Source organism: Oculina patagonica, chromosome 2 (assembly GCF_052425735.1).
Source record: "Oculina patagonica isolate OP01 chromosome 2, crgOcupat, whole genome shotgun sequence".
NCBI lineage: Eukaryota > Metazoa > Cnidaria > Anthozoa > Scleractinia > Oculinidae > Oculina > Oculina patagonica.
The window spans coordinates 40,967,466-40,995,089 of record NC_135759.1 but is presented as its reverse complement, the minus strand read 5'-3'; the positions used below and the strand labels follow the sequence as shown (position 1 = coordinate 40,995,089).

At 37.1% G+C, this 27,624-nt stretch overlaps 2 protein-coding genes across 5 annotated transcripts; both read right to left on the bottom strand.

Annotated features, from left to right (window-relative positions):
- Positions 1 to 5,809: 5,809 nt before the first annotated feature.
- Positions 5,810 to 7,108, bottom strand: LOC144641541 (prokineticin receptor 2-like). Its single transcript, XM_078500554.1, has one exon. It carries the CDS (start codon positions 6,927 to 6,929, stop codon positions 5,880 to 5,882), a length of 1,050 nt encoding a protein of 349 aa, XP_078356680.1. The 5' UTR covers positions 6,930 to 7,108; the 3' UTR covers positions 5,810 to 5,879.
- A 1,017-nt stretch (positions 7,109 to 8,125) lies between these two features.
- Positions 8,126 to 27,405, bottom strand: LOC144641502 (G-protein coupled receptor GRL101-like). 4 transcript variants are annotated; one of them, XM_078500505.1, is made up of 13 exons: positions 26,384 to 27,405; positions 23,747 to 24,121; positions 23,120 to 23,369; positions 19,594 to 19,714; positions 19,326 to 19,397; positions 18,920 to 18,991; positions 16,715 to 16,786; positions 15,372 to 15,443; positions 13,668 to 13,978; positions 11,409 to 11,687; positions 10,453 to 10,862; positions 9,688 to 9,769; positions 8,126 to 9,089 (listed from the first exon to the last, which is right to left on the bottom strand). In XM_078500505.1, the coding sequence occupies exons 3-13, from the start codon at positions 23,142 to 23,144 to the stop codon at positions 8,929 to 8,931; spliced, it is 1,677 nt and encodes a 558-aa protein (XP_078356631.1). In that variant the 5' UTR covers positions 23,145 to 23,369; positions 23,747 to 24,121; positions 26,384 to 27,405; the 3' UTR covers positions 8,126 to 8,928. The 4 variants fall into 4 exon arrangements, with proteins under 4 accessions (XP_078356631.1, XP_078356632.1, XP_078356630.1 ...); XM_078500506.1 differs by having other exon boundaries at positions 26,826 to 27,405; XM_078500504.1 differs by lacking the exon at positions 26,384 to 27,405 and having other exon boundaries at positions 23,747 to 24,737.
- Between the last annotated feature and the right edge of the window lie 219 nt (positions 27,406 to 27,624).

Genomic DNA, 27,624 nt, shown 5'->3' with positions numbered 1-27,624 from the left:
CGTAAAATTCATACGAAACTGCATCCGGGACTGTAGTGGCTTATTTCCCATATCCTCACTAGTGAGGATATCGATGACGTAATTTCCCGCCTTTTACACGGTTGTTTGTGCAAGGCCGCCAAACGCCGGTTGGAAATGGCAAGCTATCGAGACGTCTATCGATTCGTGAAGTTCACTGAAGCCAAAATAAAATGTTTTACTGAGGAGCTGCAAAATGTTAACACGAAGAAAAAACTTCATACGACTTGAAATTATAAGAGCCCCTTTCCTGCCTCTTTCTTGTGGAGACGAAGAGAAGGAAAATCAGAAATTCCAGCTGCCGAACTGCAAGACTTCGCGATCAGAAATCAGAAAAGCGGTGAGTTTGAGCAGAAACTGATTTCAAACGACGAATAATATTATCAGTGACAGTGATGAAAGCTAATAAACAGTTTTACATTTACGTTATAAATCTTTTGAAAGCTTCAGTTCGCGAAATTTTGTCTTTCAGTTTGCAATTTGCTAAATTGTTATATAAGCCGTCGCTCGTGTTTAACCTTTTGATGAATAAAAATGTTTGAACTTTTACCATTAATTAAATCATGCATATTTTTTGTCTATATAATAAAAAGAAAATTACACGGTGGCTTGAAGATATGAATTTTATTTGCTCGTGGTAAAGGCAATATTTAACTCATTCGCTGGGCGTATTCGTAAAATATTCCTTTACCACTCGAAAATAAAATTCATATCTTCGCGCTGCCGTGTAATATGCTCTATATATCGTCGTATAGGTCACATGATAACCCTACTAGAGGGAAAGAGGAACCAACACCGCCTTCTCAGTATCCAGTTAGGCTCTTACCGAAAGTGTTCGTAAAAAAAGCATTAAATGCTAAAAGAAGTGCTCGTTTTTTGCCAAAAAGTGCTAAAATAATGCTATTTTTTTTAAAAAGTGCTCGTGGGTTACATAAAAATGCTCACTTTTTCCCGATTTTTTTATCTTAGAATATTACATTTTTCAGATTTTCAGTTACATTTTTCAACAACAAAATGTAACGATCAATGTTTGATGTCAGAGTACGCTCTCGAGCTATCTCTGCCTTGGCTGGCTGACTTCCATTGTTCCTCGATGACAACGTGGATGACGTCATCTTGGAACGAGTGTGATGGACTGAGTTTCTAGAAGGCAACCGCTGACCTATCAAACCTATTCCCAGGCCTCCTCGGCTCCTTTGACTAAAATGAGGGCAAAATGCATCTTTGGACGCCATAAACAAAGTCAGATTGTGCTTTTTAACACAAAATTATACAAATAATCAGTCGAAAATCCGAAATAATGCTAGCAGTGCTTTTTGGGATAAAATGTAAAAAAAAAATGCTCGCGAAGCCAAATAATGCCAAAAAAAGTGCTAGCACTATCGGTAAGAGCCTATATCCAGTTCCCCAAGAACACGGAGGAAGTTAAGAGAGGATTTGGGAGCAAATATTTTCTATTGATATTCACCAACTGAAAAGGACCCATCCTTATTAAACGAAGATGAAGCTTATTGAATTGAAAAGGTTATCGACGGGGTATTTCAAAAAGGTGTATCTGAAATATTATCAAATTCAGTGCAAACTTGGGAATCCTTTACTGCTGTCGGCTTTCTGGAACAAATAAAAGAATAAGTCTGATTACGATTTACCATTTGCTTGTGCTACCATAATGAAAAGACTGACAACTAACAACAGCTTGTCGTCTCTCAAACGTAAAATCCACGCTTAACAAAGACAAAGTTGTCTTATCACACTAGTAAAAAAATTATTATTAATTTAGTGGTGATAAACGAATACTAAATGCACTCTCACAGCAGCGATACTTTTTACTATGTATATTTTATATAATATATGCATGCATATATTAAAGACAAAATGACAAAGAGTCAAAACAAAGCAAACTGGAGTAAGGATGTCATAGGGGCGAATTTGACGGTACGATTTTTGCCTACGATTATCGCATTCTTCACGCCCCCACCATTGTTTACTCCATGACTACAAAATCAAAAAACGAATCACGTGTAAATCAACCTGCCACATCCTTCCGACAGAGACGCGCGCGCGTGTTAGTCATGCCGTAGGCCTGTCGTAAGCTTGCCGCATGCGAGAAAGTCGTACCGTGTCGGCCTTTAAACAAACTTGTTGGCTATTGTCTCTATGTGCAAGTTTATATCCAGTAAGCGTTTGAGCTCATCCAAGGAAAGAGGTACAACGAAGATAGGCAGCAAACGTATAGATTAAACCGTTTGTATAAACTACATTTTTCTAAGATCGTAAAAACTATCATGGGGTATTTTGGCAAAAAAGCTTCATGTTTTAGTTGGAAGGTTTACCGGGTTCTATCTTTATATATCAAGCCGTTTTTTCATTAGTAACAAGAAGCTTGAGAAGCTTAAACGCTTAATAATTAGCTATCTGTTTTGACTTGAAAGGCAGGGTACAGTACAATAAAAATCACTGGAAAAACAGTCACTTAAACCTATTCAGGCCGGGGGGGGGGGGGGGGGGGGGCTTTTGAGGCCCGCGCTGACTTTGGACGCTTATAACTTTTCAAGATTCAACCAAACGCTGCCAAACTTTGCCAAACTAAACGCGTTTATCTAAAATTTACCTCGCAATAATTTGGTAGGATTAGTTATTGTGCCAGTAACCTGTGTTGAACTCTTACGAGATTTTATCCAATTTACAACAACGCTTAACTTCATGCGTTTATATAGATTGAAGGAAGTCTATGGCCTAATATTCGTGTAACTTCAGGCCCCGTTTACACGGGTCCGGACAAATTTTTGCACGGACAAAAACTTGCACGGTTCCACCTTGCGTTTACACGGGACCGGCGGAACTGGACGCATTTTTGAACGGCTAAGTGTGCAAGTTTGGGACCTGAAAAAAGCAGGTCAAATTTTTGACCGGCACGGTTCCATATTTCGTACGGACTCGTGTAAACACCCGAACCGTGCAACTTTTTGCACAGATAGCGCGGTTAAGGCCTGGAATCTAGTTATATTTTGCCTGGTTGCTTAGCAAAAATGAAACATTTTGTTGCATTATGCCCCTATTTTGTTACATTTTGTTTTAAAAATTAAAAATTTGAGGCAAAAGAAACCCAGAAAGCAGTTCACAGATATGAGAAGACGAGCGGCGGTACGTCGGGGGAATTTCTCCTTGTCGTTATGAGGGTACTTTTCCAAAAACATTTTGGTTACGTCTTCGTACTTGCTCCTGACCGTTTCCCAATCAACTCCTTCCCCTGCTTTTCTTGCTTCATCAGACCACGTAAAGTTCTTGTCTGCCGCTTCTGCCGCCATGTTTGATTTGCCGCGTGCTGCATTAGCTACAACATGATTGGCTTAAAACATTAGCGATAAGCAATCACAACAGAGACGTAAAAAAAGCCATTCAAATGCCGCGACTGGTCTAAAATTTGCACGGTTCCGTGTAAACACCACTGCAATCTGTAACAAAATTTGCACGGATCCATGTAAACAGGCGGTCCAGGTACAAAATTCGTCCGTGCAAAAATTTGTCCGGACCCGTGTAAACGGGGCCTCAGAGTTATTATTATAATATTCACTGATAAACAATCGTGTCTTTTTTGTTAAAAAAAAAACGCATTGTTCTCACAATTAAAGCGTGGAATATAATTACCATAATTACCATTTGGAAACCGTGTTTTGATCGGGAGACCTTCGGAAATTTCAAAGTTTGGACTTTTTGGACAATTTTGGGGCTGAGATTACAGCGCGGATACAAAACTTCATGAGCTGCCACTGCAGGCAGGTAAACTAGGAATACTATAGTGTGTTAGAACAGAAGCGGAATTCTAAAAGAGCGCCTTTAAAAAAAGAGAGAAGGCATTGAATTCAAATTTGCACATTCAAACCACCATAACTTGCTGGCAAACTTTAAATTAAAAAATCCGCTTCTGTTATGACACACTAGAGGTATTGACTGATTAGTCTTTGTCAAGATCACAGTGTGCTATCTCCTACTCGTTCCGCAAACTCTGCCCCAAAATCAAGTTCTTCCCAATTTGGAACTAACGAGGCTATAACATCGCCGTTAAGTGCAATCTACCAAATAAAAGAACACATTCATAGTCTTTCATCATTTCTGTATGTCTCTGTAAAATTTGAGCTTAATCGCATCCATAACAGCCGAGAAATAAGCGTTTTAAAAGATGCAGGTCGAACAAAATTTCGCTTCATGAATTTATTCATGTTGTAGGTGTCCCCCTCGACCTTAATCATTGTTTATGTTACTTTTTTTTCACGAATGTTTCGATTGATAGCGCAAGTTGCGGCATCCCGGATCTTTTTGTCAACTTACCTCTCAAAAAGATGCAAAATAGTTCTGGATATTTAGTTTTGTGTATTTTTTTAATAAATTTTTGATAAGTAATACGTACGACCAACGAAAATACCCAGTTTAGGTCATAATTTTTGACGTTTACAAGTGTCAACACAGTCAACACACTGCGCTCATGGGTGGCAGGTGCTAGTGAAAGCTTGAAGCTACCGATCTTTAAAACAACGAGTAGAAATTATTGATCCTTTTTTTCCTTTTTTTGTTTTTTACAAGAGGTCACCGTGGCGTTATCAAGGAATTTGCTCTGTTTCTCTACAAATTTGTCCCGAGTAACTACATGGCTTCTTGAATGCAGGCGTGTAATAAGATGAAATTTCATTCAGATTGATCGTAAACGGCTTCATCGTACCTCAGCTCCCGCTGTTTATATCTTTATATTTTCAACTATTATAATATCCCCCATTCAAGACGATAACTTCAAAATGAAATCTTTGAACAAAAGCACATAAAGAAAACTATTATTTAAAGGAAGGTATATGTTTTGAATAATAATCCGTTCTTCCTGGCTTCTTCGTTGCGTCGATTTTTACTGTCGGAGAGCGTTATTAACATTAAAAACAATATCCAATAGCAATTCACTTTGATTTTTGGTAGCCTTCCTTTCTGTTAAGCTTGCCCCAACAGGCTTTTTGCAATGATACATATTTATTCCCACGTAAATACAGTTTTTACTTTTAATACATGCTTTTTATATATGATACAATCACTTAGATATCAAATGTAAACAGGATGTTTTTTTAATGGACCTCGTGTATATAAGCGTTTGAAGTGCCTGCTTCAAATTTGCACGTACTCTGCTATCATTTTCGCGTGACGTCACAGACCAGCTGTCATCACACACTCGTCGGACGAATTAAAAGTGTACGTGTTCGGCGCGTATGTCGGTAAGCCTAGTTGCTAAGCAACCAGCAAAAATGTGTTAGCAGTATGAATTATATTGAATTGAACAACTTAATTTAGAAAAACGTCATTAATTTTGGTAAAACTTAGTGAAAGAAACTGAAATAGAAAAGATATTAAGATGAAGCTACTACTTTACAGATATGAGAAAAATTCACGTTGAACTTAAACTATGAATATTAAAACTGGCGTAGAATTCACAGGTTGAAACTAAGTTGAAGCTATCGAAAGCTATGAATCCACGATGAAAAAACTGGTTGGGATTTACAATACATGTTAGGATTATTCAAATTATAATAGAAGTTACAATTCGTGACACACTTTGTTAAGAGGCTCATAAAATACAGTTCTGTCAGTTCTTTATTTTTTAAGTTGTAAGATCTTTCTGCTTTCTCCTGTCATAACCTTAACAACTTTATTAAATTATCCTCAGTTTTATTGCCTATACTTTTACATTATATGTACAAAATGAAATCAAGCAATTAGGTAAAATACATCTGTTTCCTACGGCACCGCCAAAAGAACTAAAATAAATGTAAGTTAAAGTTCAGTTTCTAGCCTCTTTGCATACTAATCTTAATGCGATGTGTTACTTAATTCAATACTGGGAGCTCAATGTTTTGTCCTGCAGGAGAAACATTTAGTTTTACAGAACAACGTCTACATTTTGAGAAGAAATAGAAACATAAACTCTTGGTAGCCGCACGATAACCTGAACTAAAAACAATAATAATAAATGGATTTATCACTGTACTAAGCAGTGGAAATATATAATAAAATATGCCGACAAGTAAAAGGCATTTATCTTTGATAAATATTGCTGGATAAAACGATTTCAAAAACAAATATATGTATAGTGGCGTCCAGCATGTGAAAAATCCAAAAACAATTGATCCAAAGATCTTCATAATGTTTTGATTTTGTCTGAGTCTCTTTGCCTTGTACATGTTACCTTTTCTTCCACTGTCAGGGCTGTTATTGAGCTGTGCGCTTCTTTTTAAATGCTTCATAATGAGAGGATAGAGAACTAGTATTAAAATCAGCGGTACACAATAGATCAAAGCAAAACTTAGGAAGTGGTAGATTTTTAGAGCCAAGCTACTCATTATGTTTCTACAAAATGTCTGTTGTTTAGCTTTTACGATTTCACTGTGAACGAAGTACGGGACTAGCCCCAGCAGAGGAACAAACCAACTCAGGAAAAGAAGAAATGTTCTCATCCTTCTGGTGATATTAATAGCTTTCAGTGGAAATACTATTGCAATATATCTGTCCACAGCGATTAGCACCAAGCTCACAATAGACACCACGTACGAAACTGCTCGTGAGTAAATTCCCAACTTGCAAGCGTATGTGGCGAGTGTTGGGTCCGTGATATGGCTCCCACCAGCTTGCAACATCCCCTCGGTAGCGTAGAGCGGCCATGAAAGGATAACTGATAATAAGTCAGAAATCGCCATGTTCACAATGTAGTAGTTTGCATTTGTCTTTAGACGTCTGGTCTTGATGAAAGACACAATCACAAGAAGATTTCCCGCCAATGCCAACAGGCACTCGATCGAAAGAACAGCCGTGAATGTTGTTGAAATACCAAAAGAACACTTTGTTTGGCTGACATGATAAAATGCAGTTGAGTTATTCATCCTATATTCTGCCTCCAGAAGCTTTCTGACTACAACACGGCTTCAAAAGACAAACGCGATTGCAGAATTGCTTGTATATTGGTTTTTCCAATACGCCAATGCATATGACTACGTGCCCATTTCAATGGTTTCTCAAACTTCACTCAACAATTTGAGGAAATTACACTTATCAACAGTGAAATCAGTACACCTATCCATTGTTATGTTAATTTTGCTGTTTGTTATTGGTAGTGTTATGGGGTGACCAATAAAATACTAGGGACTCTTGATGCCTTCATTGTTTTAGCAAGGTGATAGTTTATGACCAACTATTATGCAAGTCGCGATAACCTCAATATGAAAAAATAAAACAAATATAATTAATAAATGCAACAAAAACTCAGAGCACCATATGTGCGAAAGAATAATCACAATTTAAGATTCAACAGTGGCATACCGGGAAAGCCTATATAAACAGTCGAACAGGTGCTCGCGTACATCTAAGAAATAAACTAATTACTTAATAGTTTGTATTTTTTGAGTCAGCTTCCCCAGTCAATTAACACAACCTTCATTTGCTTTAAGCTGAAATTAAAGATCATGGACAGTCCGCATAACCAACGAACCTTCAGGAGATGATTTGTTAATTAAAAGAAGGATTGGCTCCACTTTCGTTTATTTTTCATTTCAGGGAACTCGCACTCACGCACGTACTGTGAATAGTGGCCATTATCCATTTAAAGTGTTTATTCAAACACGAGTAGTTAATATAGAAGTTATCTTTACTTGGAGTTCCTTTTTTTAAAGCATCCTGTGCGCTGGCAGACGTTCTTTGTAATTCTCTTAGAACTTCCTGCTGCACTTTAACACGAAAACACTGTTCGAAATCTACATTTCGGAAAGTTAATAATATATCTTTTATTGAAAAGTTTAGCGAGCAGTGTTGCTGCATGGACATTTTTTTCGTCAATTGTATTTTGACTCTATAATACAATACACTGAGATTAGTTCACTACAAATGTTCACTGTAAGCTTTAGTTTTCGGTATCCGTCCCTATAGATTGCGAGTTATGCAATTTTTCTACAGTTAACAGTTATTTCCCGACAAAGAGTGGTTGATGATTGTGTTTCAATCTCCGCAAGAAAAGGTTAGGATTATCCTACTGATTTGGTTTAGTAGGATAATCCTTTTCTTGCGGAGATTGAAACAAAAAGACAAAATAGCAATTTTTTTTATTCTGCAACCCTTGAAACAACATTACTTAGGTAACTGAGATGGGAACCGATGTGTAAACAAACTGTTATCTGTAGGTTTCGCAGAAACTTTACGGTTGAAAATAACAACCGTACCTATAAACTGTGTGCTCTTGAGCAAGACACTTTACTCTCATTGTGCCTCTATCCAGGTGTATAAATGGGTACCGGCAAAATAATGCTGGGGTAACCCTGCGATGGACTAGCATCCCATCCAGGGGGATGAATAAATACTCCCAGTCGCTTAATGCTACCTAAACCGGGAAAATAAGCTAAGCTCCGGCGGTATGGGCCACCTGGCTCGACGCAGACTTTACTTATAATACTGCCAAGCCGAATTCTGACGCTTTCTTTGTGTTAGCTTAGCAGGGTGAGCTTCACTGACTGCCTAAATTTCTTCTGCTGTCACATGGAAGCCTTTTTGCCTGGATAGCACCGAGTTTGAGTAGCCAATCAGAGCGCGAGAAACAACACTATCCATTGGTTTGTATATACTAAACAATATATTGTGAAATAATCTTTCATTTTACAAGGTTAACCGCTTTAATAAAACCTTACATAAAACACTTTCAATGATTCTGTTTAGCATTTATATTTTATAAAGTGTTATTATAGAGTTTCGCTATAATTTGTTTTAATTTGTATATTACCGTGGTGATCGGTAACCTTTTTTGTTTTTTCACTTTTTATCACTGTCCTTAGGATAATATACAATTAGCTTGCTTCTTTCAGCAGAAAACAACATAAGCCACATGTCAGTTCTGGTTTAACAGTCCATCATAATTGTGTCGATACTTCCATTGCCATTGTTTTCGGGCTGTACTTCATTTTTGGAATCACTCTTTATCTCTTCCATTATCAACGAGAACTTCTTTTCTTTAACGCTCTCCTTCGTTTTATTTTTGGTGTTGGGCCTTTTTGTAAAATCTGTAAAATTATAATAGCAAGCAACAGATAAATTGAAACTAAATTAATCCCTTGTCAGCCTTTTTCTTAAACTTTTCTTTTTCTTGAGAAAGATATAAATCACTCAGTGACACCAGCTATACTAAGAAAGAAATTTTGATTTCTCCAAACAGGAGTTGCACATGTAACTGATTTTCCTCGCACCGGTCTACGGCGCTTTATACAGTAACCGAGAAAATTCTCGCGCGCTTTTGTCAAAATTTATGGACGATAAGAGTATAGATTATAAAAATGACTTAACCTGTAACGCGACGTAAGGCAAATGTCGAAAAACTTGAAAAACTTCGCCTTCTGTTTTTTATAAGCTGAGCATACTGAGTTTATACCGATACTTTAACACAGTTAATAAAATTGAGGCCCTGAATTGTGTGTACTTGACGACGTTTTAAAACCTCTTATAATACCTTTCCACTATCCATTATAAGTGAAATATCCATGTAGGCATGAAAATGTCTGTCAGGAAAACGTTTGCTCAAGAAACTCTTATTTCAGTGTTTATCACATTTTATGGTTTTGCCCTGAATTATATCTGAAAGCAGCGTCCATAGTTCATCCTTACCAGGCAAGTTGTACGATCTTGAGATTCTTTTGCGCAGAGACACTAACAGACTTGAAGACCAGCCTTTCAGAACGCTTCTTACCTGGTTACAGATAATCACCAAAAGTGTGTGTTGTCATAGTTGTTTTACTTTTTGCCATCACTAATGGCAGGTTAATTGCCTTATATTGTATGTACCACAGGCGGCCCAGGCGTGGTATGTGATCCAATGTGATATATAATTTGGCCGATTGCGTAAGCCTGGTTCAGCCGTTTGAGACAATGTATGCGAAAGCTTCGAAAATTGCTCTAAATACTACATCTGTAAAGGAACTGAAAAAAAAAATGGCTTACCTCTTGTATTTCTTGCATTATTTTGCCTTCTCTGTGTTCCTAGGGTGGGATTTAGGTCATTTAAGCTAAACCGTCGAAAGAGAACATCACAGAGAAGGCAAAATAATGCAAGAAATACAAGAGGTAAGCCCTTTTTATTTCAGTTCCTTTACAGATGTAGTATTTAGAGCAATTTTCGAAGCTTTCGCATACATTGTCTCAAACGGCTGAACCAGACTTACGCAATCGGCCAAATTATATATCACATTAATCATATACCACGCCTGGGCCGCCTGTGATTGTACTCTGAGAATGACTTAACAATAAGAAAGCAAGCTAGCTAAAAAAAGGAAAGGAAGGAAAGGAAGGACGTAAGTAGCTAAACAAAAAACCATCGTCAATCATGTTGAACAGTTACTCATACGGTAAAAATGCTTTGCACTTTACTATTACCTTTGGTGTGGAAAACGTATAGAGCACAGGGTTGATAGAAGAATTAACTGGCAGAACAAAGACTGCAAATATCACGTAAGCCTCTCCTTTACCGTCATGGAAACGACCAACAAGAGCAAGGATACTAACAATTATTACAGGAAACCAACAGCTGAAGTCCGTCAAGATAATGGCGAACACTTTTCTTGCCAAAGCGGACTCCCTTTTGATGTTATTGGAACTCATTTCGGATTCGCCGTGAGCCTTGACCCTCTGCTGTGATTTAAAAACTTTCACAATGATGGTGATATAAGCTGCCACGATGAAAAGGAATGCTGTGAGATTCAGAGCGATAAACACACCAACTGAGTACTCCCAGCCTGCCAGTCGTTTTGGAGATAATTGTAGGGGAAGACATACCGACGAACGACCTTTGAAAGAAGAGAGGCAGGGTGGTTAGATTGAAATGGGGTGGAAGCCAGGCATAGTGAAGTGATAAAACGATTGTCACTGGTAAAAATTTGAAAAACTGATCATTTTGTTAATGCCACGAAAACCGACAAATGAAGGCGGAAAGGGGTGGGGGGGGGGGGGGGCTTGATCTGCCGTTATAAAGCAGGAATTGCTTAACGAACCCATTATTTTGTTGACATATCCTAATGCAAACACTTGAGTGAATTTGGCTCTTGTATTCATTATGCCAAGTTATGGGATTGTTTTATTTATCGCTAAAAAAAATAGGACCGCCACCATCTTAAAGTGGGCGAGCCGGCACACTACTATGCAGTCAGCCATGAAGAAATGAAGTTATAACTGTCACCATAATTGTCATCATATCGTAACTATTTTTTTTATTTTTATTTATTCCTTTATTTGGCTCTTTTGATATTTTTACTTTTGTAGCCGTTGATATGTATTTTTATCAATTGAAATAAAGACACATTATTATCTATTATTATTGTTATTAGAAAACATACCATAATAACCATAGTGCCTGTCGTTATTGTAGAAATATGGAATGTCAAAACATGGTACAATGGCTATGACAGCTCCACAGATCCAAACTGCTCCACAGATCACGTAACTTCCTTTTAATGTCAACCGAGAACATTTGAACGCGAAGACGATACTGATCAATCGGTCAGCGGTGATTATAGTCAGCATTAGTACCGAGACCTCGCTCGACAGAACTGATAAAGCACCGGCTAGTTTACAATACTCTGACCGCCATGTGATATCGTGACTGAAATAATCGCCTATGAGAAAGAAAAAGCGAATAAACAAACAAACAAACAAACATTTCCGAGTATTCAACTTGAGAACGCTTCTTCATTTACTTAAACATCAAGTTACATATTTGTTTCGGTGGGCACTGTGTTAACCATCTTTAGCTAAATAGGCTTAAAACATTGGCCGTTCCGAGGTTGTGCAGGGAACTGGGGCGAGTTTTTTAATTTTAAGCAATCGATAATCTGACACCACCACATGAAAGAACTCGGTGAGATTGGTCATTTGACCAAGTTTGACGCTTTTAGGATGAACAGAGACGAAGTTATGGGCTTTGGGTATATATACTCTTTCTTATAGTGACTTACAGTGGTAAGGAAAAGCTCTCTTTTTTCGTTTGTTTTATCATACCGTAAAGATAATCGTAGAATTTTCTTTCAATGTATCATTTGACGCGTCGCGCTCACAAATTTACCGTGGCCCTAAGGCACACGACCTAATCAGTGATCATTCCAAAATCAAGTAGATTTATACAATTTGTTACCCTAGAAAGGATGCAGTTTTTCTTCCCTAAGGAGTTTTGGTGCTTTGAGGTTTGTCACCTGTTAAGTTTTCGTCCAATCACAAATTTATTTCTGTTTGATTTACTTTTCTCGGAGTTACGCCGAACCGAGTTGTTTATGAAATAAACTACCAATCCCGATGTAATCTACTATTGACTAATTTACGCAGTATATTATCATATGAGCTGTGGTTATATTAAACCACTTTTAACTTTTGACTAAGGTCCTTTAAAAAGGACCTTAGTCAGACTAGTCAGCCGGCATACGATTATTTTTCGGTGATATATTTTACACGGACGGGAGCGTGTCTAAACGAAAGATATCACTGTGAAACTGCTAAAGATAATTAAAAAAGACTTTCAGCAACAAAACTATCAGCAATGCAATAAAATTTCGCTTCGCCATACAGTTTTCATAATTGCGATGGCATTGAGAATGGCGGAGGCTGACTAGCGTCCTTTAAGGTCGCGGGGGACACCTTAACTCATCATTATGCATTTATTTAAAGCGTATGCACGAAGTGCAACGACTGACATCGACAACTTTACGAGATATTCATGACTGGATAAAAATATGGGTGCGTGTTTCTTTGATATTTTAACAAATTTTAAACAAAACTTAGCGTTATACGTTTATATAGATTGTAGGGTCTATGAGCTAATTTTTATTCAATTTGTTTTTGTTTCTGCAACTCAGAGTAATCATAATAATATTCGGCATAAACAATCGTGTCCTTCATAAAAACGCATTGTTTTCACCATAAAAGCGTGGAATACAATTACCATAATTACATCTCTCCTTTGGAAACTGATCGTGTTTTGGTCGGGACACCTTCGGAAATCTCAAAGTTTGGACTTTTCCGACAATTTTGTGGCAGAGAATACAGCGCGGATACATACCTTCGTGACTTGCCACTGCAGATAGGTAAACTATGGATATTGTAGTGTGTCATAACAGAGGCGGAATTTTAAAAGAGCGCTTTTAGAAAGAGGTAGAAGGCATTAAATTAAAATTTGCGCATTTAAACCGCCATAACTTGCTGGCAAATTTTAAATTAAAAAATCCGCTTCTGTTATGACACTCTAGAGATATTGACTGATTAGTTTTTGACAAGATCACAGTCTGCTGTCTCCTACTCGTTCCGCAAACTCTGCCACAAAATCATGTTCTTCCAAATTTGGCACTAACGTGGCTATTACATCGCCGTTAATACCAAATATAAGATGACATACATAATTTTTCATCATTTCTTTATGTCTCTGTAAAATTTGAGCTTAATCGCACCCATAACAGCCGAGAAATAAGCGTTTTAAAAGATGCAAGTCAAGCAAAATTTTGCTTCATGAATTTATTCATGCTGTAGGTAACACCCGCGACCTTAAATGTTGTCTTATCTACCATACATTGACTAGATTCTGAAAACATTGAAGAGAGAAAGGAATTTACCTGCCCAGACGTTGTCCAAGATAGCGATGATCATTAGATAAACTCCCATGAGGAAATCAGAGACAGCAAGATTTGTCAAAAGACAAGTTTGAACCGGGTGATCATCACGTCTGATCAGGCGCCATGCTATCACGGCCAGGTTACCAAGCACAGCGAGGATACCGAGCAGCCAAATGCTCTTTCTGGCGGTTGGAGACTGGATCATTCGTTTACAGTCAGATACGGCATCTCCTGCTTCCTTAGGATATTCACATGTTACGTTGTTATGGTACTTTGTGACGTAGCAACACAAAGAGGAAGTATCAACTTTTCTGCGATGAAATGAAAAAAGTAAATTCATTAGGAAGATCTGTGTTGAGTATGAAGCATTGTCAACTGCAAAGCGCACCTATGAGGGAACAACATCAGTTAGTCGGAATAATAATGATAATCGAAATGCACCAATCACAGCGAGCCAACGTGCCATAAATAGCGAGGCGTAAACAATCGACGTCATCGCCTGATGAAGACTAGCAATATTGCAGTCGAAACGTCGCGATCAACATCTCAAAGCGATTCTATATCGTGAGACAAACGAATAAACGTTCTATTCACATCTTTAATGAATATGATGTATTACTTTAATTTCCAGAGGTGAATTTAATTCTGATTAGTCTAGGAGCTCGGACTATGGCGTCATATTCACCGCGCTAGGTGGTGAATATAGAATCTCAAGGTTTGGCTACTAGCCATGCCACGTTTGCCATCCAGGCCAGTGAACATGGCGGCATTTGCTGAATGAAAATTTCTCTCATTTAAAAGAAATCACTCCAAATCTTGGATCTTTAAAACGTTGGGAAATTTGCAAATTATCTACCAAGGCTTTTGGACCGAAAATATTTTCAAGAGATAGTTTTCAAGGCATTAGAATTGATCGTTAACATGGTGGTTTTGATCGCACCGACGCGGCCATGTATTCAGCCGAGATCGACAGGCAAAACATTATTTAGTTCTCTTCTCACTGGAGCTAGTAATTTCGAGAGGATTCACACAAATACCCAAAAGTCACCAACGGCTAAACAAAGGTACCAGGTATCTATCTTTTTCGTAGTGTTTGTTTTGTTACGTTTTATTGCTAAAACTTGAGTGTAAATTACGATTTCAATCGATGAATTAAACTGGTTTACAAGTATGCAAGCGAGCACTTGTGTTTGTTGTTTCGTGTTTTCTATTGTTATTTTGCAGTTTTTAAAAAATTCACCTCTGAAAATTATACTAAAACAATTATTCGCCTCAGGCTCAGTGATTATTGTTGAATAATCACTTCGCCTTCGGCGAATAATTGTTAAATATTCTTAGTAACATTGTAACACATGTTATGAAATATAATTATGCTTGATTAACAACTGGGCGTAAGAATGGCCAGAGCAGGCCCCTTTTGTTAATTAATTAATTAATTAATTAATTAATTAATTAATTCTTTAAACATAGTGTAAAATCATTTATGCGATGCACCAAAGGGGAACCTGTAAAATACAGTCATGTTTTTATGTTATAGTCCGGCGTGTCTTTCACAAATTTTTTTTTTCACCTGCTGTTAATTAAGAGAACACTGTTTGTTTCCAGAAGGTTAACTAAAGTACCAAATTTTAAAACTCCTGGAAAGTTGGAATAAAATGTCTTGAAAGCCGCTGTTATGTTGATAATTTATTTTTCTAGACTTACACGAGTTTAAGGCTAGAAAGTTGTTTAAAGGTAGGTAGCGGAATCTCCTTTAGAAAATTCCTCTGTAAGAACCTGCAAATGGGGAAACAAGAAAGACTGGTTAGACAGCATACCAAACTGCAGTTCATCCTGTTGTGTGGTAGTTGTACAGGGTAACCAACCTTGCCACACACAAAAAAAAACTACTTACAATACAATTACTTACAATACTGCGCAGACTCTTACTTAAACTACTTATAACCAGATATCACAATAGAAAAACACTTCAAATACAATTACTCTACGTTTCTTAATTATTCTATTTACAGTTACTTTTTTATGGTTAGTAGAAGAAGGTAAGGAGTATTTTTAGCATTGTTTCGGTGACAGTCTTCTTCTTCTTTTTTTTCGGATGTCACCTTTTTTTTGCAACACTCACAAAAAAGAGCTACTCACAATACAATTACTTACAATACTGCGTAGACTTTTACTTAAACTACTTATAACCGGGTATCAAAATAGAAAAAAAACGCTTAAAATACAATTGCTCTACGTTTTCAATTACAATACTCTATTTACAGTTACTTTTTTTATGTTTAGTTTTTTAGTAGTCTCCTTGCTGTGGTTCAGTTGCCAACCGTAAGTTTAGTATAGTTAGTTTAATTTCAGTTTTAGGGACTGATTTTAGACAAATTAGGTATCTTCACTGCTGATAAATTGTAATTTGATCTAATTGAATCTTGTTCTTGTATTGCGTACTAAAGTCAAGGGGATGCATTGCTTTTAATTTTAGATCTATAATCAGCTGCTTTCTTTATAACGTGGGATACCCATCTATTCCATTTTTTTTTTCATCCAAACACGAGTGAATAATGCCCAGGTTAGTCATTTGTATTAAATTTTATTAAGTATATTTTCATCCAGAAATAATAGTGTTGCTGAATAGATAAATAATTATGTTTTACTCCGAAGGTCGTTCCACTGAAACTGATTTCCGTTTTCAAATTTTGCATGATTAAAATTTGGGTTTTTGGTTGGGGTTTCTCTGTGGATTAAAAACAAGGGAGAGACGGGAAGGGGAAGTGGGCTAAAAAAAAAAATATACTTATGAGTTATATCTTGTAAAGAAACTAGACGACATTCGAATATCTGTGAAATTTTTATTCTCTAATTCGCATCGAAACTTAAGAATCTTTTGGATGCAATACTCTATACTACACAAATAAGGCCCTTGGTGATGCATAGGTAATGACGAATATTAAATTACAGATTCTTACTACAGAAATAAAATGCTTGCTTTAATTTTATTTAATACGGTTTTAGTCAATTACATGAAGAAATTGGTAAAAATAATAGTTACTTACAAAGCTTTTAAATAACCGAGATCATTAAAGAGGTACCAAGGGATCCTCGATAGGCAATTGTTGGACAGGTCACTAAAAGAAAGGTGAAAACATTTATTGTCCAGCCATATCCAAAGTGAAAAGAATGGAACATAATTGTGTGTTAGCTTTTTAACAACTGCAACCGGATTATATGTTTATGATTTAAAAGTTGCTATGCTACTGTTTCTGTGAGGCCCTCTTTCACGTTGCATGCTTTGCATCCGGCTGTTTCTTGTTTTGAAAAAGATTTATCACTGTTTGGCGAGCGCTTTCGGCTTTTGTTGCAGTGATCTTCTTGATCCCATTATGTATTTTGTCGACTCAAGATAGAACGAATTAATTGCATGAGTGGCCTTCGTGTTTTAAAGCTGTCTGTGTGAAGAGTGCTCTAATCCCATAAAAAAGATGAACTCCATATGGAGGGTCCTGAAGGGGATCCTAAATCCCAGTTCCCAGCCCAATTTTGGTCCAAATCACAGTTCCCAGGCTTCAAATCCCAGTTCCCAGGCTAATTTTGGTCCAAATCCCAGTTCATAAACAAGAAATCCCATTTCCATAAGTACAGGTTAAAAAGCTGTGCATATAAAGACTATAAATTTGGCTTCATCGTTTCTGGGGTAAAGACACCCCTTCTTTCCATTCCATGCCACATGAGACCTCTTATCATATTGACTGTATTCTGACCACCAAGCTATTTCAGAGTTTTTAAAAACTCTATGACTTCAGGATCCCACTAATATTCTGATGGGGATACATACACTTGCAGGAATCCTTGAAGGTACTTATAGAAAATCCAATTTTTTGGTATTTTCCCTTCTTTGACAAGTTTGTCTAATGTAAAATCAACTTCATCCGCTTGCTCAACACATATAGGAAGTATGTTTATTGTAATCTGTGTAATTTATTTCAAGTGGATCATTAATGGCACCAGTATCTTGTGAAGTTTCCTCATCGAGTATTACAGATTCTGCATCACTAATCATCTCTGTAGATTCGAAATCAAAATCAAGACAAAATTCTTCTGTGTCATATTCAATGTCCACACCACTAAGACTTTCATCAACTTCATAAAGATCAGTCAGAACATCACTTGAATTACGATATCACTAATCACGTGCTGACAAGTTTGCCATGTTTCAAAGGTGAATAAGCCAAAGTTTATCGATATTAATTTGAAACATCTTCGACCTTCCTCGGAAATCTTCGGTTACCTTCGACAATCTTCGAAAAATTTTGGAAATGTTCGAAAACATTCGTATGACCTTCGGACAACAGTTCGAAAATTTTCGGGAACTAGTCGGAAATCTTCGGAAAATCGTCAAAAACCTTGTTTTTAGTAGCGCTTAAGACATTGTAAATATTAGTTTTTAGTTAAGTATTTTAAATAATTTTTAGCTTAGCATTATTAATAATATTTTAGGTATTTTAATTGTGTCCCCAATTAGTCCATAAGGGCTAAAAAATACGGACACAGAAATAAAGTTTTTATCTTATCTTATCTTATCTAGTAGGTTTATAGAATAAACAAAATAATACATGTGTACATGGTTGCTTGGAGATATAAAATTTATCTTCTCGTGTTCAAATCGATATCTCACTCGTCACTGCGCTCACTCGTGAGCTTTCGAGTTGAACACTCAAAGATATATTTCATATCTCCGCACAACCATGTATTATTCTCTATTTAAACAAACCACTGATCACAGACACAATATGATCGCAGCGTAAAGCCTGGAAAAATACTAACTTTTTTGTGTCATCAAAGTGGGATAATTCGAGTATTTGTATGAAATTATAGAGTCAGAGACTAGCGAGTCTCACAAAGAAGAAAAAATCCCATTCCCATTTTCCAAAGTGTTTGTCCCATTCCCAGTGGTAAAATCCCAGTCCCAGTGCACGAATCCCATTTTTCCAGCCCAAAAAGAGGCAAATCCCAGCTCCCATTTTACCCCTTCAGGACCCTCCATATGTAAATGCATGCAGGATGAAATGCTGATTAAGCTGGTAAGAAATGAGGTTGTTAAGTAATTCAGACTAAGTAATTCAACTAATTAAAAAAGGTAGGAAAACGCTATTTAAGTGTTAGAAAAAAATGGCTGTCACATGTAATTCGAGCTCAGGCCCATATTAAATTGTCTGTTAATTTAAGCTGTTTAATTTAATGAAAAATGCATGTAAACGTACAGATATTGAAGATCGTACAGGCCATGGAATACACTTGGAGAAATACTGTGTAGCCCGCTGTTGGAAAGGTCTCTAGAAAAAAATATTTGTTAATGCTTTTCAAACAAGATATTAATCAAGAAACAGTAAAAATAGACGTTGTAATATACAATACAAGGATCCTGAACTGTTGAAAAGAGCTCCTTCATTAATTACTAATTAAGGAAAGCACTGGTTTCAAAATTTACTCCTATCAGGACGGAGATTGGTGGTCCACCCTTCAGTTTTTTCCCAGGGAATGCAAAGACGCTGTATTGACTGCATGAAAAACAGCAAGACCTGGTTATCTTGACAGAATAGGATGAGAAGGGGAAGGTGACGAGGAATTGCGCTCTCATAAAGGCGTAAAAACTTAAAACATACTTACAGAAACACTAGTTTGTTCAGTCTTTTGGAAGCCTTAGCATCAATTGAACTGATCCGGTTGTTGGATAGATCTCTGCAACAAATGCAGTCGTTAATATCGTAGAAATTATTATTATTATTATTATTATTATTATTATTATTATTATTATTATTATTATTACTATTATTAGCAAGAACAGAATGCTTTAGTGTGAATGGAGCTACCTTTACTCAAAGTAACTACATTTCGGCCCAAATCGACTGAATAAGTCGTGTATGACAGAACTTACAGGTATCTCGCCTCACGTGGCAGGTCTTTTGGAACTATTGCTAATTTTCTGTTACTGCAATTGACTCGAATCCAAAATGGAGCTGCAGGATTGAAGGAACAACTGCAAACTTCAGAACAATCTGAAAGTAATAAAAATTGGAGAAATGTATGCAATAACACAAAATTTCTACCTGTGTTTCAACTGATGAAACATAAAGACAAATGATACCAAACTGCGTATTCCTTATTGGTTCTGATATATGGATAAAACAAAAAAAATATAACTTGGTATTTTGTAGGTACTTAACGAAATCAAACATCGCAGTTACGGTCTTATCAGTAGTGATTGGTCCGGTCTATTCCTCAGTCCGGGATAGTGTCCACTTCTGGAAACGCGCGAAACAGTGGCGTGACGTAACAAGATTGCGGTTGTCAAGTCTTCCTGAGTGAACTCGATCCCATTTCAATTTGTCTTTTTTCAAGTTTTCTCGGGTTGCGTTACCTGCCAGTTGGCAACACAACAACAAAGAAAAATTTGAAGAAGCGTTATGCGTGACATTGGGCAAAATGGCGGTGGATTTTATGCGGGTGCGAGGGATTACTTTTGATGCGTATGCTTGTTTTGGTTGTCTTTTGCATCAACTGATCAGCTTCAATATATCTCTTTAAAGTCCTTGAACAAATTCAGAGACATTTTACAGACATTCTAGTTGCTTTGTGCGAAATCTGAAAAGTTTGCTGCGATAAGGATGGACGGGCCGCGATTTTTGCGGGAAGCGATCGTCTATGCAAAATGAGACTACTTGTAATTAATCCTTTTGGACTTTTTTACCTTTGCTTAAGTCGGTGACTTGGTAGATGACCGTCGCCAAAGGATATCGCAAATATGTCCAGGATCTCGACGGATAATCTACTAAACGTGTTTCAAATGTAAGACGCAATAGGATCAATAGGATGCGAGTTTTGTTTCCTTTCTGGTTTCTTTTGGATCGGACGCGCTGTCAGTGCTCGTTGCAAAAGCACATTGAAATATCAAGGAACGCTATGGAGCGAAATCCACCCAGTCTGAACTTGCCAGAAGGAAACTATTTGCGATTAGCTTCAATTTCTCGATAACATCAAGTCAGGAAAAAAACATTATCATCATGGAACATGTAACATGGAAGGAATAAGTACTCTGGCTAGCTGCACCATCCAACTTTTTGATTGTGCCACGTAGGAGACAGAAACTTCAATTTATACTCGTTCATTTCAGTGTCGTGAACTCTATTATAACCTCAAAGTTCTGACATTCTTGTTGATATGTTCATTAGATGCTCTAAATGCTATATATATAGTATAAGCACACGTTTTCATTTGAGGAAAGCCTCCGGACTTTTTGATTTCCTGGCCAGCTCTTTTGCCATGCAGTTCGAACTGCAACATATTGAAATATTATTGTGTTACCAAGCCAGGCTGTTTAATTTACAGCTAGCGTTATGTGTCGTTTTCTTCAGCAGAGATTTCTGTAGCTTTTACGAAGCTTTTTATACATTCGTTTAATCCATAGAGTCTGAAGAGAAGTTTTAAGTTTAACGCAAAGGCTATGTTAGGGCCTGTTTATATGGAAAGGAGTTGTCGCTGGTAGGAGGGTAACACTCTCCCCAGAGCCATATTTCGCCGAGCGTTAATATAGGAAATGTTGTCCCTGTTGACCAAGCCAAAACGTGGCCCTCTTGGTTCAAAAGACTGGCGAGACAACAACTTTATCATAAACCCTTATACTTAAAAAAAAGAAGAAATTTACATTCAATGAAGATTTTTAAAAAAAATATCTAATGTTGCAGCGTTTTCTAAAATCAGGATGACCAAGACCATTTTTTTGGACGAATTTACCGCCGACTTCAATTTCAAATTATCCGCTATTTTGTTTTGACCCACTGTATCGTGTGTTCATGCTCCGTATGTGTCAACTTATCCCTGGTAGGCGCTGCAAAAATAACCAAACTGTTTATATGGAAAAAGATGGCTAGATCCCCAGGGTCACCCTATCTTCAAAGGGAGTGACCCTCCACCCAGGGTCACTCTGCCCACGGAACCAAGTTTGCAATTTCTCATCCAAAGGGTTCGCAGCTTTTTATTAAGAAACGTATGAAAGGCGCTCTCGCTCGGGGTGGGACAACTCTCCTTTATATAAACAAAGCGCATTAGGATAATTATCCAACACGTAACGATACCAAATGTAGATATTCTCATGTTAGTTTGCATGATTGCGTTAAAATTTCTAATCTTAGACGTCGCTAAACAGGGGTCGGGATGCTATGTTCCTTCATCAATGTGGCGTAAATTGGGAGAGTACCTTCGCTCAAAAGTGGAGTTCATAGCTTCCATTCATTAGCAGAAACCAAGTGCTCTGTCAGTGTTTTGTGCATAGCGAGCGACAGAATGGAAATAAAAGCGCTAGTCTCCGCTTTATAAATTTCTGGCCAAGAGATTTTAATCAGTATCGTTCTGCAAGCAGTGAATTTTCGATCAGTAAATAAAACGAATATTGTTTCATTCAACTTCGAGTCGCTGCAATTCAGCATGAATATTTCATGTCAACAGACTTCGCATCATTTGACTCCAAATTCGCGTAGTTATTAGATAATTGTATGTTTTGATCTGCGGATCAAAACATTTCCAAAAGTGGACATTATATATCCTGGACTGTTCCTCTAAATCGACAATATGGTTTACGTTTGATCGGTATTTCGTGCAGTTGAGAATAAGTCGGTAATCAAGCAAGGGTTTACAAGTTCGCCAAAGCCATAAATGTGTAGATATTTTAGTTAGAATATTGAATTTTAGGATATGTATCCAAAAAATTCATACAAATATCCAGTTGTAACGATTATTAAGATGGCTCCAGGTAAGGTGAAGTCGATAATTTGGCTGTGTTCATTATTTTTCGTTTGATTTATTCGTCAAAATAAATTCTAAACAAGGGATGAAATAAAAAGATAAAATAACAAAAAAGGTGAAACTCTGAGTTGTATGGTGCACGTAATATAAATATTAAATATTATTATTATTATTATTGTTATGTTCCTTCGTGTTTGCTTGTCCTTGCGCCGGGCCCCTGGTCCTGGGGCACTGGGTGCGTTGCTGCCCCCTCCTCTTGCGCGTCCCCGGTTCTCTGTGTTCACTGTGCTTTTTGGCCGGGGTCTTCCTCTCTCTGTCCCTTTTTGTGCTCCGTGCTCCGTCTGGTTCGTTTCCGTTCTCCCCCCTTCGGCCTGTTTCTCCGTCCTTTTTTGTGTTTTTCGTGACTTTCCGGATGTGTTTCTGTCTGTGGTCTGCCATGTTTTTTATATATATTATTATTATTATTATTATTATTATTATTATTATTAAGTATATTTATTTGTCAAACCTTAGCCGAAGGTAAACTGTTTTTTTTTTGTAACACCCTTTGCCCATAAAGGCATTGCGAAACAGATTAAATACTGGGGCTGTATGTGCTACTATTGCTTGACAGAACTGGTTTATCAATTTTTGTCGAAATACAATGGGAAATCATGTCTTACGTTGTGCTGCAACTGTAATCATCATTTCGTCTCTTCCAAATGAGTTGGTTGCAACACAGTTGTACCGTGCTTTATCATCGTATGATGTCAGATTGTATATTACACCTGTGCTGTTTTGCAAAACATCTTTATCTTTAAACCACGTGATTAGCTGGCGCAGGGGCACCCAGCGCTTGACACCACAGCGGTGACCGCTGGCCAAGTAGTATTGTTTGTGTTGCGTTTACTGTCTTGTCAAACGAGGGGGCAACTGCAAAGTTAAAAATAAAAACATCAATAGTTTTAAACATTGCACATTTTTAAGATAAACTTAAGAACACGCTGATAAGCAGGTTTAAAGGAATTAAACGTATTAATGCCCTGAAAGTGTATCGTGAAATTTTCAAAAAGATGGGATTTAATTAAAAACTCAGTTAAAAAGAGCAGTCTTGTCTTAGAGTAGACAAAGTTGGACGATCATTAATTAATCAGGAATGATCCCGAGTTAAAGGTGCGTATTTAAGAACTAAATCATTTGAAGATTTTTCAAAAAATCCCTAAGTCAGCCCTCTTACAAGCCTAAAAGCTACCGACCGATAGGAGGTGATTTAGGTAAATTAATGGAAAAAAATCTGTCCATCTTCTTACCGCCTCGGTTCAAATCATAAACCTGATAACGAGCGTTAAAACTCAATCCTTTCCATTTGTTAACAGCTTCCACAGACATTGCATTTCCACTCGATCTCACTGTGATAGGGAAATTGTCATGTTTGTAGCAAAGAACTGTAAGGACGCTGCCTGAGCTGTTCAAGTCATCGCGTATAACTAGGAATGTGTCATTGAGACACGACCATTGCCTCACGTCAAAACTTGAAATATTTAGCTCCACATAGGTCCCGTGGGGAGCCTTGATCTCCCATCGTTGTTGGCTTTTACACGAAGAAGGTGGAAAAGCGGATGACTGAAATGTTCCCTTGACTCCTTCCAACGTTTGGTGACAAATACTGGAGGACCACACCCAAGCTGTGTTTGGAACAAGGTAAATACTTTAAGCAGGCCTTCGAAAATTAGCATCATACTTTTATTGATATTCATGCTGAAATACCAAGAAAATTCTTACAAACCTTATATATCGGATGGACCTCCACACTCCTAATATCACAATAGCACCTTCATTGTTTATCTCAACAGTAAAGCCGAGCCAAACCGGAGTTACTTACACTCATCCCTAAATACAGAGAGACCCTATTTTATCGTAACACGTTGTCATGGCAGCGTAAATAGCGATCAGTGAGACGTGCTCTAGTTTAATAATTCTTAGAAAAAAATGTTAAAATGAGTGCCCAATCACATCTTAAAAGATCGCGCTTGACTCTTGCTTCAGTTTTAATGAATATACAAATGCTTTGAGAAAGGCGTTATCTTGTAAAGCTTTAATTCGCTGAATTTTTAACATCGATTCCTCTAAAACTTATCAGGGATATTGGGGGATGCTTTAAATACATAAATTTTGTATTTTTACTGGTAGATCACTATTTATAGAGAGTTTCTAAGTCTTAAAGTTAAAACTGCCCCTTATGCGATTTCGCCTTCAGGTTTTCAATGAATATACAATGAAAGCAAGGGCCCAAGGAGAACTTTGAGGGGGGGGGCATTTGTCGGAAAAAAAAAAAAAAAAGAAAAAAAAAAAAAAAAAAAAGGGGAAAACCCCCGGCCAGGAAGACGCCGCGCAAGAGCCAGCCCCGCCGGGCCAGCCCGGCCAGTAATCAGGCCCTTAGGTGACTTTTAATCTATCCGGCCTATTAAAATATCCCATTCCCAAACGAAATGAAAAGCAGTCTTTTGGCAATTAAATCACTTTTAAGAATCGAAAATCATTGTAAAATGGGGGGGGGGGGGGGGGGGGGGGGGGGGGGGGGGTGGGGGGGGGGAAAAAAAAAAAAAATTATTTTATTTGGAAAAAATAATTCTTTAGGAAACTTGTTTAGGAAAAATACTAAAATAATACCATTAAACTAAAATATCGAAACCCTGTATTCACAACGTCACAGGTATTACATTATCTTTGCACATCTGCCACGAAGTGCGAAAATGTGTTTATAAATGTTTATAATCCAATCGAGGCGGCAAACACACACGGAAATATATGTCACTCGCTGTTGTCATGGCTTTGGAAACCAATGTGGAAACGCCAACCGCCTTATACATATTATAACTGCAATAAATTAAATCGGATAGCGACGGATTTGAACATACCCTTGGCCTACTAATTAAAGCTTTGACTACCTTGTGGCGACTCTGCCGGACTATATTCGCTGTTAATTTGATACGTAATTTATTAAGATGATTGTAAAAAACAAAAGATGTTTGGCTGGTAGATGATTTGATTTAAAGCAAGAAAGGAGAGCCAAGCGAATTTCATGGTACAAATAAAATGCAGTTTAACTTTAATATTGTTTCAAAAATTGATCAGTAAGCAAGCACGAATAAAAAAAAGGAAAAAAGGTGATTCAATAAAATCCCCAGAGAATTCTGAAGCAGTATAAAATGTCATTAGGATTTTACTGCGGAACATCTCATTATCAGAAAGTCGATAAGATACCTCTCAGTTTTATGCTTAGACTGAAATAGGGCTTTAAAGAGGCAAGTTCAATTTTATATCTTGAATTTGCTTTTTCTGCTGTTCGTTTTAGCTATACATATGTACGAAAAAATGGAACTATGCACAACAAGAACGACGAAACTGTCGACCAATATATGTTTTTTTTTTGTAATAATTTTAGGGGCTTTGGTGGCCAGTTTTCAAAGTTTGCCTAAGCTAAATAAAACCTAAATGTTTAACAAATTAAGGGTGTTGTGAACACGACTCAATAAATTTTAGCGGATCAACGTTCTGAACATGCATATTTTATTGGTTAGTATTACGAATGTAAAATCTTTTATTAGCTAAAATATAAAGCTATATTTTAGCTATATACATATATACAAGTTTTCAAAGTTTGCTTAAGCTAAATAAAACCTAAATGTTTAACAAATTAAGAGTGTTGTGAACACGACTCAATAATGATTTAGCGGATCAAACGTTCTAGAACATGCATATTTTATTGGTTAGTATTACCAATGTGAAATCTTGTATATAGCTAAAATATAAAGCTATATAAATCTAAAATTGAAAATTGAACACAACAAAATTTTGGTGGAGGACACATATTACTATTTTATATTGGATCTACATTCTGGAAGATCACCCGAAAAATTAAAAAAGGAAATTATATTATTACGTACCACTTTCCCTGTCCAAGATTAAAAACAAAAACCAAAGCTTATAAACTTGCAGTAGATATTTCTTGTCCATAAGGATAATGTTGTCATGTGTGGAATAGCAAATGAAAAAATTGAACAAATTAAAGCCCCTTTTGTTTATTTCTCGATAGGCAAATAGAGCACTGGTCAGGGAAATTTACATAAGTAAATTTCTTACTTTAATTTTATCATCCTTTCACAGCTGATATGATGTTAGTGGGAGACTAGTTCAATACTGTAATTTATTGTTAAATACACCAATCAGAGGAAAATAAAATGATGGCCGGGTTAAATTGTGTACATGGATTTAATTAAAGTTTCTGCTAGTGCGTTTTCCGTCATCTCTGAAAATAACTAGAAAGATGTCTTTCTGGGCACTTTATAATCGGTTGCAGAAATTGTAGCAGCGATTTAAAATATTCACCTTTTACAAGGTTTTGAAGTCTTCAAAAAGAAGTTGATATCTGTCAGTATTTAATAAAAGATACGGAATTTCCAGCAATCAGCATAGGTAATCCATGAGACCGTGTAATATAAATAACACGCGTGTTTTCGGAAGTTGCAGAAATTTCCCGAGTCGCAAAACCACGAGGGCAGTCTTTGCAACTTCCAAAAACACAAGTAATATTAATTCTTGATTTTACGAGAAATCATTTGATTCCTTGTTTGTAACATCGAGGACTTTTTTAATTAAATCGTTCGATTCGTCTCGTAAGTCGTAACCGTCGAGTCCTTGAGCTGATGTACTGTCCGGGCCGCGATTTTCTTTACTGCGCACTTCTGTACACCGAAACTTTTCAGCCTATTCTTATCGCGTACTTTCTAAAGCTTTAATGGCCATCTTCTTTTCTGGAAGGACATCTTTAAGTGGTGAGCTATAGTTTGTTTTCATCATTGTGGTGTCGATTAAGTTAAGTTGTACCAGCTACCTGAATTAATGGAATTATCGTAAATGGCACGGAAAGCTAGCAAAAACGAGCCCCTTGTTTTGATTGCTTTCGGTAGCAATTTCAAATACAAATTGAACAGTTTGACGAGACATCTTTCATCTCTGGTGGAACTTTTCGAACAACTAATCGGGATTGACGCTTAGCTGGTTCTCAGTCGCCCTATCGTTTCTATCGCATCGATCGTTTGCAGTGGCGTCGTGACGATCTAGCGATTGGAGCATCGGAATTCTCAATGATCGTCCCGATCGCCTGGTTGATCGACGACCTACAAAA

What these genes read in the sequence shown, in the direction of transcription:
- LOC144641541 (XM_078500554.1), bottom strand. Translation starts at nt 6,929, where the DNA reads ATGAATAACTCAACTGCATTTTATCATGTCAGCCAAACAAAGTGTTCT.
- LOC144641502 (XM_078500505.1), bottom strand. Translation starts at nt 23,144, where the DNA reads ATGATGATTACAGTTGCAGCACAAC. An exon ending in CAGGCACTATGGTTATTATG is followed by an intron (nt 10,863 to 11,408) that starts GTATGTTTTCTA and finishes CTTCTTTCAAAG; the next exon opens with GTCGTTCGTCGGTATGTCTT. An exon ending in AAGATCGTACAACTTGCCTG is followed by an intron (nt 9,090 to 9,687) that starts GTAAGGATGAAC and finishes ATAATTTTACAG; the next exon opens with ATTTTACAAAAAGGCCCAAC.